The 17,837-nt window shown below is 30.3% G+C and overlaps 1 protein-coding gene across 4 annotated transcripts in view; it reads left to right on the forward strand.

The window, feature by feature from the left end:
- Positions 1-17,466, forward strand: part of LOC113553026 (follistatin-A) — a 77,955-nt gene extending 60,489 nt beyond the window's left edge. For 2 of the 4 annotated variants that reach the window (XM_026956137.1, XM_026956136.1), the window contains exons 3-7: positions 1,917-2,111; positions 3,189-3,416; positions 3,594-3,818; positions 13,954-14,217; positions 17,254-17,392. In XM_026956137.1, coding sequence (XP_026811938.1) covers positions 1,917-2,111; positions 3,189-3,416; positions 3,594-3,818; positions 13,954-14,217; positions 17,254-17,315 — 974 coding nt within the window. In that variant the 3' untranslated portion in view covers positions 17,316-17,392. Of the gene's footprint in view, positions 1-1,916; positions 2,112-3,188; positions 3,417-3,593; positions 3,819-13,953; positions 14,218-17,253 lie in introns of all 4 variants that reach the window. The other 2 variants (XM_026956135.1, XM_026956134.1) reach the window with 2 other exon arrangements.
- Positions 17,467-17,837: the final 371 nt, after the last annotated feature.

Raw genomic sequence — 17,837 nt, forward strand, 5'->3', positions numbered from 1 at the left:
TATAAGTCTAAGCGATAAACATTACAATAAAAATACAATACGTTAACCGCGTATTAATAGACAAAACAAATTCAATAAAAAATAATATACAGTTATTTGCCAGGATTTCAATAGCACTGGTTTTTAAATAAACAGGCAAGCAACGGTGCAGGAATATTCAATGTCTTATACGGTGTATTGGGCATATATTCCGGCCGTATCGACAAACAAAGCATTTTTTATCAAAATTAAAATCGTCTATTTTCATTGCCTGTGTTATATTATAATAAAATCTTTGATTATGTATGTAGTTTTTTAATAAGTAGGTAGATTATTCGCGTAATTACAATATTGTTTTATGTACTTAACCGGCTGTGATTCGTTATAATAAGCAACGATACATTTGCAATTCAGTTTTAAGTCATTAACCGTCAACGGTTCATTTTCCTGGCGAAAATACCCATAATTCTGCGGCGATACACGTTTCGTATACCTGCATGAGAAACGATGGCACGTGAACGAACGTTGCCCGTGATGCGCCCTATCGCATAGGTTCGCGGAGTTTTTAATTGCAAATGTACACTGAGTGACTAAACGATAACAAAAATATTGGTTCTATACATAAGGTCCAGTTTATGTTTAGTCCAATTATCATGATTTTTTTCAATATAATGACCAATGTAGTTTTATATACGATTATTATTTGATGTGTCTATGTCTTAAGGAAAGCAAATTAATGAGAACTACACACTGATTGTACATTTAGTTTATTACATCAAAATTTGGGTTACTGTTTAGTTTTAAATGGTAATAAGCCAATGCTATAAGTTATATTATAGTCATTTCGTTCTATTTGTTACAATGAGCATAATTATTTTCTATATACGAGTATATAACGAGTATGTATATAATAGGCAAAATTGCCTTATTTTAAATTGTAATTGTAACTTATGTCCGCTTACTAGAAATAAAATATTTGTTCAATTACTAGAAAGAACATTCTTATACTATTTTAAATAATATAAGCAATTAAATATATAAATACATAACAAAAAAAAAAATTGAAAAAAATATAATGATGTATCAAACATTGTTGTAGTACTAATTTTTTTTAAATTGTACAACCTTAAATGTTAAATTACTGGTATTATCACCCGTCATACAACGCTTGTCCGTACGCACACTCTATGATATTCAGCGTCGTACGGTGTAGTATATTTTTATTTAGATTTCGTATGATCACTTTAACAACGACGATTCGTCGTTTAAAACTGATGTAAATTTCGGGAACCCACGACTACAACCAGCGCACAAGTAGAATACAAGTATAATACAATTTAAATAAGACGAAATATATGATTAATAAAAAAAAAACTCATTTAAAAAACGTCATTAATATCAACTGTATTGATAATAACAGCATCACATTAGAAATCTTATGAGAATAAAATAACAATTGAAAGTTATTAGTACGCGACAATAATCGCGTGTGCGAATAGTATTTTGTATTTTGTCATAAAAATGTCGCAACTATACATAGTAAATTAATATTAATTATTTGACAAAAATAATATACTAATCTCGTTACCCATATATGTATTATATTCTGTATATAGTTATGAACTCCTGCCGGGTACATCCACACTCATACATGCACGAATATAATATAATACATATATATTTTTAAATTTATAATTCTAAATGCCAGTATTTTATACATTAACTTATACAATTAAATACAACGAAAGTAAAAATAAATAATGATATTATAGTTTTAAACTAAACGTCTATTAGAGTTAGATTTTAAGGTAAAAACGGGTATTATTGATATGACGAAATGTTCTGTGGAGTGTACGGTTATGTCCCGGCGGAAAGTCTAATATTTCAAAAATTAGGGTTTGACGGTTTAATTTTAAAATGTTATATTTCTACTGCAGGTGGCATGTGCTGGGCATCAATGGGTAAAAATGGTCTGTGCAAAGACTTGTTGGCTGAACGCTTGACGAAAGAGCAATGCTGCAAGTTGGGAGGTAGTTCCGTTTCCACATCCTGGAGCCCAACAGACTTGGACCCCGGAGCGCTGTTTTTCTGGCGCGTCTTGGGCGATGGCGTGCCATGTGCAAAGTGCAAAGGTAATACCTAATTATAAATTACAACTAACCGCCGAATTGTTTAATATACCTACCATACATCAATTTTCTATGGTTTTATTATTATTATTATTATTATTATTTAAGCATCAATATAACGCACATTAAATATAATAAATATATAAATAAAAATATAAAAAATATATGTGTATTATATTAAATTAATATTGTATCTATGATGCAATAATTTATACATTTCAATCTAAATATTGTGTTTATTATTATTAAGTTTTGTCTTGTTATAATACATTAACTATTCACTGAAATACTAATTTCTAGTAATAACTAATAATTGGTAATACAAATAAAAATCTTCATTGCGTATTTACTGGTTATTTAACAAATTAATAACTTGATTTTTCATTAAATTATAGAAGAATAAATAGGCTTAAAACATTAAATCCTGCTCTACAGTATACTATTTTATTTAAAAAAAATTAAGATAATCAGATGAATAGTGTCACAGAACATGCGTGACAAAAATGTCCATTTTCATACTTATATGTATAGGTTATTTATTAAAATCATTATAATATAATGTAATATATAATATAATATAATATAATATAATGTGGGGCCTTAAATTGTACGTAGTATAACAGTCGAGAACATAAAGTTAATATATATTATACGAGTAATAGCATTACACTTATGTGAAGATAAAATAAAAATAAAGAAACGACCGATTATATTCCAAAATGTAAAATATTAATTTATCGAGATAAATAATATAATTATATTTTATCTTTACAATTGAATAAATTTACTGTCTTGATTAGTGATCGTAAAAGAAATGATGCTACATAAAAAAGTTAGGTAGGCCGTATAGGCTGAATATAGCTGCCGGTTTTTTTTGTGATATATTATACTATGTTCATTAACTCATCCGTCTTAAAATTTAGAAATAATTTACTTCCCCCTTCTATAACTGTTGTATTTAAATCACGATCTACCGTTGGAAAATAATTGTTTGTATTCTGTTATTCCGTAAAATAATAATGCATTGTAAACTGATTCGTGACTTAAAATTAAAACAAACTTCGCATGTACTTTGCACAGGATCTTGCACGGACGTGGAATGTGTTCCTGGCAAGAAATGCGTTATGCGATCCGGCACGCCTAAGTGCATCTGTTCACCCAACTGCAAGCAACGCGACGGATTCACTGTTAAGGGTCCGGTGTGCGGTACGGATGGCGTTTCATACAAGTCACACTGCCGACTGAAAAAGAGATCGTGTCGTACCAGAGACCAATCGTTGTTAGTCGACTACCATGGCCTGTGTCAGAGTAAGTAGTTCAATAATGAAATATATAGGTACGTGTAATGTATTATATTATGTGTGTAAAGAAAATAATTGTTTATTTCAAGTAAAATTTGTAAAATTTATTTTAAGATTTAATTTCTGTATATGGGTTTATACAAGTGGTTATTTTTATACAATAATCATCATTACTTATTTGCAGGTTCATGCAATAAAGTCACCTGCCCGGGAGGCAAATACTGTCTACAAGATCAGAACTTGATGCCACATTGCGTCAAGTGTGCCACTTTCTGTCCTCCAGGCATGTCGCCGTCTAGGCTTGTGTGTGGATCCGACGGCAGGACATACCAAAGCGCGTGTCATCTGCGTGAAGCCGCCTGCCGGATGGGAAAGGCCATACCAATAGCTTACAAAGGACTTTGCAAGAGTGAGTAGTAATATAAAATCATAATAATATATACCAAACATAATCTATCGAATTTTAGATAATAATATAGGAGTATAAGAATGGTCATCACTCGTCAATAATATTGCGCGTTACTAAACCTGCAGCTGGGACTACATCCAAGTCGTATAGTTGTAGTAGATATTATTGCAACACCCGTTGATTATTTCGTAACCGATACTTGGGTACTTTTACTAGATTTGGTCTGTTCGTTTCTGGTAGTCGGCGGTGATCTCCGGTTTTAATTGAAAATATTTAGCTTAGATTCCATTTTCCAACATTTTTAGAGGTTATATGGGTTTCAGAACTGGTTGTTTTATATTTTATTTCGGTCACTGCTCTATACCACGGTCCACGAGTATATTGACAAATAAATCATATCCACTGTAGCGTGATTATATTGTTATTGTATCTTACATCGTTCAAAATAAATGTATAGCTAGATCACCGTCGACTTCAAATGGCTTAAAATGGCTTAAAATACGAACCGTTTGCATCTCACCGTCGACAAATAAGACGTTACGTATGTATACGACGTATTATTATGTTATATACATTTTAGTGTTCGAACACACCCGACGCCGCTGGCAGAGACCACACTATAATGTCTATACCGTATAATAATATTAGGGAGTAGTGTTTTTTTCTTTTACTGTTCGCAACGATAAGTATACATATATACATATATATATATATGTATATATATATTTAATGTGGTCTATCGTCGCCAATCTCCGAGTCGTAAACGACGGTCCGCACTCCGCCGCAGTGTACGATAATATAATTACGACGTAGTCGTATATATTACACGCGGAGCACTGCAATAATATGCATAATACGCGTATATAGGTACAACACGCAAACATCATAATATTATTATTATCATATCGTGAGAATTCGGTCGTATCATAATATTAATATCACAAGCTCGCCGACGGGCGCGCATGGAAGATATATTATAAATGTTCATACTTCATATTATATACAATATACGTCGGTATATATAATGTGACCTATGCCGCGCCCTGTAGACGGTATACACTATATATACTATATATATATACATATATGTACATGGCCATATAGCGATACAGTACATTTCGGCACAAATAGCGTTATTAGCAGGTAGATATTAGGCTGCAGGTATACATAACGTGTATATATATATATATATACTTGTAATATACACGCCGGTACTGCATTAAAACGAAATAAAAACTAAAAAAAAAAACGAATTTGGTATCGGCTTGGATTTATTACCGAATCGCACTCGTATACGTGTACGGGCGCGCTAATAATAATTACGTTTCACCGCGCAGCTTCTCCTCCCCGGGCGAGAACGTACCATATTATATATATATATATATATGCAAGCATACTTTATTATTGTTATTGCGGCGGCAACAACAACAGCAGCAGCAGCAGCAGCAGCAGCAGCGGCAACAGCAGACTATGTACGCATTTTATATGGACGTTTTTATAGTGCTGCGGCGGCTGCGATATTATTATTATTATTATTATTATTATTGTATTATTATACGTGTGTGTGTGTGTGTGCACAACAACACTGTATTATATATACCAGTCGGTTTCATTAAGCCGTCTAGACGCTCCGGTGCAGCAACAAAAAAGCGCGCGCACACCGTCGTCGTCGACCGTCGTGGCGTTTACTACCCATCAAAACTTGCCCCGTTTTATAAGATACACACACGTGCGCGCATACGCAAATATACGCGCGCGTGTGTGTGTGAGGTATATATTTTAATATCGCTTAAGTATTATAATAAACACGACTCGCGCCAACCCCGCCGCCGCAGTCGCCTATATTACCCGCCGCTGTCGTCGCCGCCGCCACCTGTTTTTTCGCAGACTATACACCGTTTGTACGCGCGTGTGTATATGCGTGTGATGTACATTACGAAGCTGTTGTTTTTCGTTTTCGGTCGTTGTTGTGTAATAAATTAATTTCGTCGACGAGTCGATGTGTAAGTGCATAATAATATAATATGTATAAACATATTCAGCTGTATCACAGTACATAGTATATACATTTTTATATTATTATATAGATGCACTGACACCGGACGATGTACATTACATACGACGTAATTTTGGCTGCATAGCGATCGTCGACGGCCAATCGTTGTTCGGTCGTCGATCGTAATTTCTCTACGATTACAACACTTAATAGTATACGTCATATTATACTCGAATTTTGGACGTATACGCCACATCCCTGAATTCAATGTTGCAGTGTACTACTTTGACTTATTTTATATTATATATGTCTTGGTTAAAATGCATTTGATAATAAACGTTTGAAATTGTGTATACGACAAGTGCACTGTTGATTTATCAAAAATAAGTAGATTGTCATGAAAATAAATTACGTGTTCTACTTGCTAATATATATTACTTTATAAAAGTTGATAATTTCCTTAGTAAACTAAGGAATATGAGTATTCGAAATATCTTCTTTCTAAAATGCAAAATAAATAGACTTTTAATCTACATATATTAACATGCTGCTGCTTAAAACCTTTTATCTCTTTGTAGTTCGTATTATTCTGAAATGTACAGTTTCCCAAACAAGAAAACAAAACACAATAATGCTTAGAATCTTTAAGTTATAACTTATAACACGTAACAAAAACAACTTTATATTAGTGGGTCTTCAAGTGTGATTTTAAGCAGAAATCTTATTGTTTAGGGGTTTATAAATATTTATGAAATTCTCTAACCTTTAGTGTAGCCCCAAATTGTAGTCATAATAAATAATTAATAATGTTCAATATTTATATTAATTTAATAACAGTTATAAACAAATAATCAAAATATCACGATGCGTATTAATTCCTAAAGACACAATATATACCATTAAAACATAATGTATTATGCACTATACTACTGCACGTTTGCACTTAGAGAATTATTTACCAAAGGATTAAGATATCAACATATATATTACAATATACGATGCGATAATGTGTTATAATGCTATTAACCGCGAGTATTCAACCTGCATTATGCTCTCCAATCTCTTTGATAAAATATTAAAATTTAGTCGATTTATTTCGGTGTCCAAGACAAAAGAGTAAACTAAAAATAATTATCCTAATATTATTCAGAATGATTCATCGAATATATTGTTCTCTCCCTTCCGTTTTTTTAATTAATTAATTATTTATTAAAATTCTGATTTTTAAATTTTTAAATATACTTTAGGACTATATTTAAAAGTTTTCTATAGATTTTTTTACTATTTACTTCTACTTAAGGAGGGTCTTGTGGTAATATAAACTTTTGTTTTTCAAACTAAAATCAATTTTACTGAATATTTTTATTGGGTTAATGGGTATTTTTGTTTTGAAAATATCGATGCACCTAATTCAAAATTCTAACAAGTAGTTTTTCAGTTACTAATTAGTTTATTCGAAAGAAGTTCTTAAAAATTATTTTAAAATTATATAAAACAGATGTAATATTGTATCTAGTATAATCGGGAAATTTTTACAAACTGTTCATTTTTATTAATAAATAAAACTTTTATCTCACCTACATAGTAAAGATCCTCAAAACCTATTATTGTTAGTAAATCAATATGAATAGCTCGAAAACTAAATTTTGAAATTATTCAATAGATCAATTTTAATTTCGATATTCAACATTTTCGAAAACACGATCCGCCAAATAATTTAAAGTAGAAAGGACGAATTTTCATTTAGAAAACAGAAGTTTGTATCTTTATGGGATATCACTGTAGAAGTAGATACAAAACAATCTCAATAATATGAAAATATGATCTTAAGTATGTTTAAAAATTCTAATAATCAGATTTTGAATAACTGCATTATTGAAGATCGTGCTTAAAAAAATATTCTGTATAAAAATATCCATTGTACAACTATGAATTATTATACAACAAGTATTAAATACATATTTATAGTTATTATCAAGTCACCTTCTGCACAGTTGAAGATGATCTTTACATTTAACATTGAGTTTTTATTTACATCACAAAATTTCATGTAGATTGTATCGCTGCAATGTCATGTTTTACTCCAACATCCGTTTCAAGTTTTTTTCCAAAAATCCAATTACTAAAATAGTCCTGTGTCCTATATGTGTAGGTAAAATTATCAGTAATATTACGAGTTTTAAGGTAGTATATATTATTATATACAAATTACAAACGACTGGTCATCTGGTCCTATAATAATTCGTTTCCGCCAACTATATTGTCATGCAACGATGACGATACTGCATAGGTATATTATAATTCAACGTTGATTTTGGTAATTTTTTGTTGCTATATGTGATTTCATCGCCTATTAGTAATTTTGAATACAACCGTTCATTTGGACATATTATATTTTATACAACATGGGATGGCCATAACACTCATAGTCATAAATTAAAAATGTTATTCATCAAAATTAATGATTTACATATAATCACAATAACTGTTATGTTTTTCGGTTTTCCTACCAACATATAATTACAGGTATAATATCTAGACGATAGGATGTCAACATGTCTATACGGCTGACTTAACTATCTGCTTAACGTGAAATGTTAATATAATATTAGGTCTCTTCAGGGCTGGATTGGAAGGGTTTCGGCCCACTATTCTCTCGCAATCGGTCCATTCTCCCACATTTAATGGCCCAACTTACACTAACAAAATATTAAATTGTTCTCAATATTGTATTTCTACCTTTACCAACATTTTATAAGAATTAGGATTTAGGAACTTTTTCTGTGATGATTACAAAGAAAATGTAAAATATATTAATACATAGGTACAAATCAGTAACACCAAGTAGCATTATGACAAATTAAATCTTATATTTATATATTTATGTAATTATGTGTACGATAATAATATAGATAAAGTATGAGATGAGTTTTTAATGATGTCTAAATTATCTTCAAACTTTAAATCATTTAATATTTCTTTTTTTACAGAAATTAATAAAAAAGCATTCAAGCGATCATTAGATAGTGAAGCGCGTAGACGATTATTATTGATAATTTTTAATTTGCTAAATACTCGTTCACAATTAACCTGAGTGGCTGAGTAACAATATTTCCACAGACTGACCGCCTCTTCTTTATAGATATTATATATTGTTTTAATAATTTATTATTACCTATATATTACCCGTATAGTTGAAGAAAATTCATCAAATAAACGTTATCGTTATGGCGGAAATAAATTATGTCACACTTAAAAAAGTTTACAGTATGTATTCAAATTAAAAAAAAATGTAGTATCTAATAGTTGTGAATTATTGTACAGTTGTACGTAAAAAGTTTACTTACTCGTACAGTCACGTGTGACTGTTTAAAATATAAATATATGCGTTCTGTAATTAATACGCAATGAAAATCGTTATACATAATAAATAATAATATATTGAAATGCGCTGACAGAAAAACCTATATCAATTCAGTTTTCTAATACTTCGACATTTTATTTAATTTAATACAAAGTAACATAAACTCGCGCAAGGCTCGTTGTATAATGCTATTATTGTGTATTATTATATACATGTCTCATATAAATATTGTTATATTAACCATTGACTGATGTTTTGTTAAATAAATTATGTGTATCTCAGTTTAAGTAATGTTTCCGCAACTTTTTCTATCTTTTCGAAAATCAGTGTTTTCCTATTAGAATCATCCTTATATATTTAAATTTAAAGTTTGTGAGGGAGAGAAGATGAAAACAAATTTTAAGTTAATACCTATAGCAATATAGGTAGGTATATACTTGTACTTAATAGTTAATATAAATTCAACATATTCAAGAAATAAAAATGATATTAAAATATTCAAAATTGTAATTTAAAAAAAACAAAACAAAGTCTAGTTTGAGACCTAAGTCATAAATACCTTTATTTTGTATGAATCAAAAATAATTATTTTTAAAAAAGTAATATATAATCATGTAAATTAAAATATAGTAATAACTAATAATTAGTAATCATATATAATTTAGAAGTATAATGAGTAACACATTGAAAAAAAGTTAAAGATACTTTTTTTAAAATTTGAATGCTTATAATCCACATGAATCTGCTGGCTGGCTGCCAATGCATTAGACAATTAACCTTATCGTTAAATTTCTGAAGTATATACATCATACACACTTTTTTATGCTCATCTTGAAAGCCCTAAATTTGATTAATCGTTTATGATATATTACAGTTTAAAATCTAAATCAAGTTTTCAAATCGATAACTCGATGAGTTTTTCAAATCTAATTTTTCATGCTATTAAAAATCTAAAATGAGATGGGTGGGCGACTGTACTTTTAAACCCATTACTTCCTCTCTCTCCCTTCCTCTCTGATCGCAGTGACTATAAGATTTGACTCACGTGTATCGCAGCGTTAGTTTTCAACGATCATACAATATGTATAAAAATAGAATATTTTTAAGTGTTTCAGCGGTGATTGGGAGGGGGGGGAATTCAAGTTGGGAGATTTACTCGCGAGTTACGGGCAACGTTGAGCGTAATACCGGAGTTATTTATTATTATTGTTATTGTTGTTGTTGTTATATTATTACTTATAAGTGTTATAGTACTATTACTATTATATATGCACGGGTAATGACTCGTAATAGCCGCGCTGCAGTTGACCGCCATCCAAGAGTTAAATTTAACGCCGTCCGCCGCCGCGGCGTATGTGCTCGACGACTTCCTATATAATAACAACATTATATTACATTGTATTATAATATTATTATACATCCCCGACGTATTACCATAACCGGCGCGCGGCGGAGGCGTAGGTGGACGGCGGACGGCGCCGACAAGAAGTAGTGCGGTTGTGGCGGTGGCGGTGGGTGTATAATATAAAGTACCTACGGCGGGCGGCGCGACGCGTAAAAACTAAAAAACTCTGACCCGGACTCTTGTATTTTGATGCCGCTAAACTGATGGAAGGAACGGTCCCATCGACATTTTTAATAGCGTGTACGCGTAGTCTGTCTCGTCCGGGAGAAACGGCAATTATTACTGTCGTTATTATAATGTTATTATTATTATTGTTCGGATATTACGTTTAATACATTATAATATAATGTGTATACCTACGCGCGTTTATATAATGTATTATTATAATATACACCTTACAAGACTGCGCGACGATGACGACTCGTTCAAGTCGTCCCGCGTGCAGATAACGCGCGTACGTTATTATTATTATCGTTATTAGGAGGTATGTATGCGTGTGCATACCTCCTAATACCACTCCGTACACACGAAACATTGTAGTGAGGCGATTTTTTTTCAACTGCGATTTGTTATTGTTATATATTGTTGTACAACGTAAGTCAGTCGCGCCGATCGACGTCTCGTTTACCGGTCGTCGTCTCCGTGAAAAATATAATAATTATTGGACAGTATTTTACTTGCGCACAACGTATGCGTAGCCATACGTTATTGACCTCGGGGAATTTTAACGCGTCGGAGCGAGTAAATGCAAAAAAATAATAGGTAGTCAATAAGCCACTCTACACACAAACTGGGCAATAAAACGCTACAATTATTGCGGGCATCGGGTTGAGTATAGGTATATGTATTTTAGTAATCACTCGATAAACTCGTGTCCAGTTTAAGTGCGCTGGTTTTAAGATGTTTCGAACCGCCGAGTATTTGCATGAGTCGACTACACCTTGTATATTATACGACTATACTTTGGTCACCTGAATGTGAAATTCTCGAACACGAATGAAACACATATTTAGTGTTTGACGATAATTATCATAGTGACGTTTTTGAGAAATACTCCTGCATGCAGCAGCAATGAGTATAATAATATGATCATATATTATAACAGCTGTCATATATTTTGACGTTGCTACTTTTTTTGGTCGCCAAAACTATACATCCGTCAAAACTCAAAATACTTCGTATACATAATTATATATCTACGTTGTTTACGGTTATTTAATATATGGAGCGCTCACTACACGACAATAATATATTAATATGTGTATATTTTTTTAACACGATGACACTGCCAGAAGCCCGTCATTTTTCTTAAAACAATAAATCAAATATAACTTTTACTACTACACATTTTCTATAATACATGCGCTGATAATACGCCAAAACCGTATCCCGTCATCTTATTCATCACTAAAAAAAGTAACCAGATTTAAAATAATATTTTAATTGTTGACTCCTTGCATATTATTATGTCTGTTAGTTAAGTTTCAGATCTGTATATTATTACTGTATATATTAATCCAATAACACTAATAATTATAATTTCAGGTGTTCGAGAGATGTTTTCATGAATATAATAATGTTATATACAAATATAAGCAGCGGCGTATTTAGGGGGGCTAAAAGACCAGAAGGGGTGATCGCCCCGGGCGTCATTTTTATAGGGGTGGCATCAAGTTTTTACATAACCCATCTTCTGTTAATGAACAATAATATAAATTGGCTAATATATATATTTTTTTATCAACAATATTCCAAAATTATAATACTTGGCACTTCATGAATTGAGAAAAAGAAAAATTGCATATGACCTAGTTAACGAAATTTTTTCATTCTTCTTTAATATAATCGAATTAAGTATTAGTGAAGTTAGAGAAAAAGCTGAATAGTTAAGAGAAAATTATACCAACATGTGTTGTCTCTGTGTTACATATATACAACATGGAAAATTTTCGTTCAGTAGAATTCATTTTGTGTTGTTAACTTTAATATTTGAGTAAATTTACCTATTATCAAATTTAAAGATAAGAATATTGTCTAAGAAATGTCATTTGCTTTTATTAATATAATAATTTTAAAATGAGTTATGAACATTTTAAAGTTGTAATATTTTACATTTTTATATAGCTATAACTCACTTTAAAATAATAATATCAATAGTATATCACATGTTCTGGATAATATTCTTACCTTTCAGTTTAATAATAGATAAATTGATTCCTATATAAAAGCTAACAATATAAAATGTGTTCTGTTGAACGCAAATTTACTCATTTTCAAACGAATGTATATACACTTTCATAGTTATTTACTTACTTAATACTTTACCTAAGAAACATTTGCCAAAATCAATTATAGATATGTGTCTAACACACAAAAATGAAGGATTGAAGACGTATACACATATGTAAATATTGTCCTAAGAATAAATCTATGTTGTACCGTATCAAACTACTCTCCAGAGATATCATTTAGTGAACTAAAAAAATTAAAAATTATTTACAGTCGAGGATAACTGATGAATGACTAAACAGTATCGCTATATTAAATATTGAATCAGACATTACAAAAAGTTTAGAATATGATGGCATAATCAATGAGTATAGTTCATCTAAAGCTCGCAAAAAAAAATGTTAACTGTAAATATTTATTGTTTTGTAATTAGTAGTTAATAAATAAAATACTTTATATTAATTGTGACTAATTTATAAAGATGACATAATGTTTAAACACTTTAAAGTTTAAAATCTGCTTTCTTTTTTAACTAACTTTCGTTTAACTCAATGTGGAAACAATAAGTTCTTTTAATTATTTGATGTATAAAGCCTCAAGTGTAATTGTAATTCAAATGTATTGTAGTATGTGAATTTAGACAAATAAACTGAGATATTTCATTTTTTCATTGATATATAACCATCAATAAACCATTTAATTCTTTAGTTACTCTTATGGAATGAATATGAAAGAGTAGTTTCATCTAATGACTAAAAATTGTTTAATGGAAATTTTTGATTTAATAGTCAATTTTCCATCAAGAATTAAAAAAGTGAATACATTAAAAGCAAATATGTTAGAAAGTTTCAAAAAGAATAACGATAACGGGTGGTCACCGGAAAGTAAGTTCCGGTATTCTCGGTAGGAAAAAAGTCATATTTTTGGGAGGGGGGAGGGATAAAACATTAACACTCGGGCGCCAAATTTCTGAAAACTTCTCTGGACATAAATAACAAACTTAATTTATATTTGAAGTAATATGTCTGTGCCTTCTCCATCTTTTTGACTTTTTCGTATTTTACTATTATACACATATATGATGTAATGCGTATGTAGTGTGGTAATAACTCAAGTATATGTTTCTATGTTTCTATATTAGAATCTGCCACGTGTGCTACGGTAAGCTGCAAGAGCGGTCAAAAATGTCTAGTCGAGAAAAAGACCGGACGTCCGAGGTGTGTGACGTGCAACCTATCGTGCCCAGACCCGGAAACTTCGGGAAAGCGTAAGGATACGAGCGGAAAGGTGTGCGGTAGCAACGATAAGACATACCACTCTTGGTGTCAAATGTTCATGGATGCGTGCGCCACGGGTGTAGTGATCGAGACCAAGGCATCGGGACCGTGCCCAGAAGGCGAAACGGGTAAGTTCTCGACTTATATATTACCGACATTTTCATCATACAGCATCATAATAACTAATAGCTAAGTATTAACCTACTCAATAGTTATAATTAATAGGGCACTACGAGGATTATTTTAAAATTTATCAATATATTGTATTTACGGTTAAGTCCACATGTAACCATGTAACCTACTATATTATGATAGGGTCCACTGTTCAACCGGAAGCTGTATGCTAAAAGGCGTAAAAGAGTTAAAGTTAAAACAGTATAAGACAAAGACATAAGTGGAGGAAATAATATTACACCTAATACAAATGGACACGATAATGTATAATACATGATCATCAAATGTATACCATATTTCAAACCGTCGATTTTTGTTATTTATGGCAAAGCTTTATACTACCTAACCTATGGTGATATTAATTATTAAATTGTTAATCGTCGAGCTACTGAATATGGGTATAATTCTGTAGAAATGAATTATTCACTCAACTCCGCCGCCACCGAAAAGTTCTAAATGTATTTGTTTTACTCTCCACACGATCACACCAGTTTCCACGTACTGTAAGCATATTATATTATACATATATCATCATACGAGGATTACGATAAGTCTAATTGTTATTCGTTCCCTTTCCATCATTTCAATGTTTTATAAACAATCGACGCATACTATGCATATATACGTAACATTTACCCATTTATTGGTGTGTATTGACTATAAATCAAGACGACAGCCAAAAGAGTAATGCAACCGTAACTTAAGGGTTTACAGTCTATAGATATATATTATGTATAGATAATATGTATATATTATAATCTATCCACCAAAACTGTATGATTTATTTATACACCATTATAGTCATTTACCGTGTCGCCTTGCATCTTAAATTTATTCACTTCCGGTCAGAGGCGTGTATTTTCAGACACAGACGAACCTTATACAGCGTACTCCTTCGAGGGGACGTTAAATATTTGTGAAACATTATACCTTAAGCTGCAGCCTGTAGCAGTCGATTAACCGCCGCTGGCAACCAGCGTTGGTATTATGGTGGGTGGTTAAGAGTTTAAGACTGTTAAGAGGACGGAACACCCGCACGTATTGTCTCCGTCTTACAATCGTAAAACATAGAACATTTGTGTTCAGCAGTTCCAATTTTGTCTAATAACCTTTAATAATACATCAGTGATTTAAATTTGTTATGTTGTACCTACTTTTGTAAGACGGGAACAACACATACGGGTGTGTCGTCCTCTTAAGTTTCGCACTTACAACGAACTATATACAATGTATTATAATAAATAATTATACACTTCTCGTCTATACACAACTTATAATAATGTAATATTATTAGACATAAAATTTATATTCTGTGCCATAATTTGCTTGTCTTTACTTGTTATTGCCGAACGAATGGTTCGCAAATAACAAAAATTTTAAACGCAGCATAAATTCAATCATTTGAAGTATAAAAATTTGATGTTGTAAATTTAGTCATTTTTATAGCCAATGTATGTATATATTATAATATTATATAGGTATAATATATATATATATAGTGTGATTAGTTTTTTTAGGTAGGTAATATTATATTTATTTTCATGGCCGAATTACGTTGAACTAAATCAACTCTTTTGACAAGCTAGCTAGGGGGTACCTTATTAATATACATAATATTCGTAGAATAGCATAGAATTTCAAATGATTAACTCTTTTGATATACACATGCAACGAAGAATTTTTATTTTAATATTTATATTGCTATTATAATAATTAATAACATCACTTATTTTATATTATACTTGGGTAAACATTTTTTTTTTAAAATCATTTTAACTTAATAACAACAATGGAACTAAAATCAAAATTGAATAAATGAGAACCATTTCATTAATTTAATTTAAATGTTTATAAATGAACGGTTCGCAACGAACAGAATTCTATATTATTAATATTATTATTGTTATTATTCAACAGTAGTAATATTTTTATAAAATATTTAGAACTGTTCAATATGACATTAAATTTAACATTATAAATTTAAAGGTTTAAATAATTTTAATTTAGCCAAATTCGATTTTAGGACCATAAAGTTACTAAGTTAAATAATTGAAAATAAATAAGCCTAAAGATTGATTATATGCACAATATAAGTAGTTACTGACCAATAACTAATAAGTACTTATTGTTATTTTAAAAAGTATAACTTTTACTGGCTTCGTACCATCGTACCCAACAAAACTCGGCTGAAGACTTTATTGTCACCGCTTTTCCTTAAACAAAATACCACAATGTATTATGTGTAATATAAATATATAATATATTTTAATGTGTGTCGTTCATACCATAATCATTGCAGTACATTGATTGTTTTATATCATACTCTAACATTTTGATCATAATTTCGTTTCTTGTCAATATTATTTAATTATGTATTTTTTTTATTTTAATATTAGTAGTTTCATATATTGCTTATTTCGAAAGTTTTATTAATCTATTGGTTGTAAAATGGTTTAAATCGGTCCTTTTTAAGGGGTTTAGTATAGGCAATATATTAAGTAATTTATCTGTTCATGACAAAACTTCTCAAGACAAACACTGAAACACTTGACACTTCTTACCGTTACCGATTACAGGAAATAATTTATAATTTAGTTTGTCCGTAGTATATTTCATAAGCCGCACATAAAATCATACTAATTAATTGAATTATGAACAAATTGTAAAAGCATATTTTTCTTTTAAATAACTAATACATAAGGGATAATAGAATACCAGTTGTGTGGCTCTATCACCGGATAGCCCCTCATACCGTTCATATTAGTTGTATCATAATATTTTCATAATTATGCTATATATATGCATAGATTGTTCATTTTTTTTTAATATAGATAATATTATATACCTAATATACGATGATTGCGTATTTCTAAAGTTTATACCTTTTAACGAACTAACTACCCGCAGCAGCTGTTCAACTGCTTTTAGTTTGCTTCAATTGATACTTAACAAAATTTAATTTATTATAATAATATTTTTTTTTTTTCTAGAAGTATTCAACGGCAATTGGAATTACGTGAACGCATCCAACGTAGTCATCGATGGAATTTGAACGAGACAAATTGACTATCGAAACGTGATATGATTCCTTTAGAAAAATTTAATGCACAACATATAATATTATATACATACCTATAATAATTATACACATATATGCTAATATTAAAATATTATAATATAATATATATTTTAGCGAAATTAAATTATCGATATTACATATATAATATCACGCGATTTATATACACACCTATATATAATAATATTATATCTACTAAAAGTACAGTCACGTATAATACATTATTACCTATACATTTTAAGTACAATTATAACTGAAGTAGTATTATAATAATATAATAATTGAATATCATACCCTGAAAGTATTTAAGTCCAGACTAAAACAATTATATTATAATATATTTATTAGACACTTTTGTAAAATATAACTATACCGGCTGTAATGCTATACATTATGTAATTTAATATTATATTATATAATATTTTAATGATAAATATTATTTATTCAGAATTTTATCGAATAAAATTTACATTATTATTCGCGAGTTATCGTCATGAG

This window comes from Rhopalosiphum maidis, chromosome 2 (assembly GCF_003676215.2).
Source record: "Rhopalosiphum maidis isolate BTI-1 chromosome 2, ASM367621v3, whole genome shotgun sequence".
Taxonomy (NCBI): Eukaryota; Metazoa; Arthropoda; class Insecta; order Hemiptera; family Aphididae; genus Rhopalosiphum; species Rhopalosiphum maidis.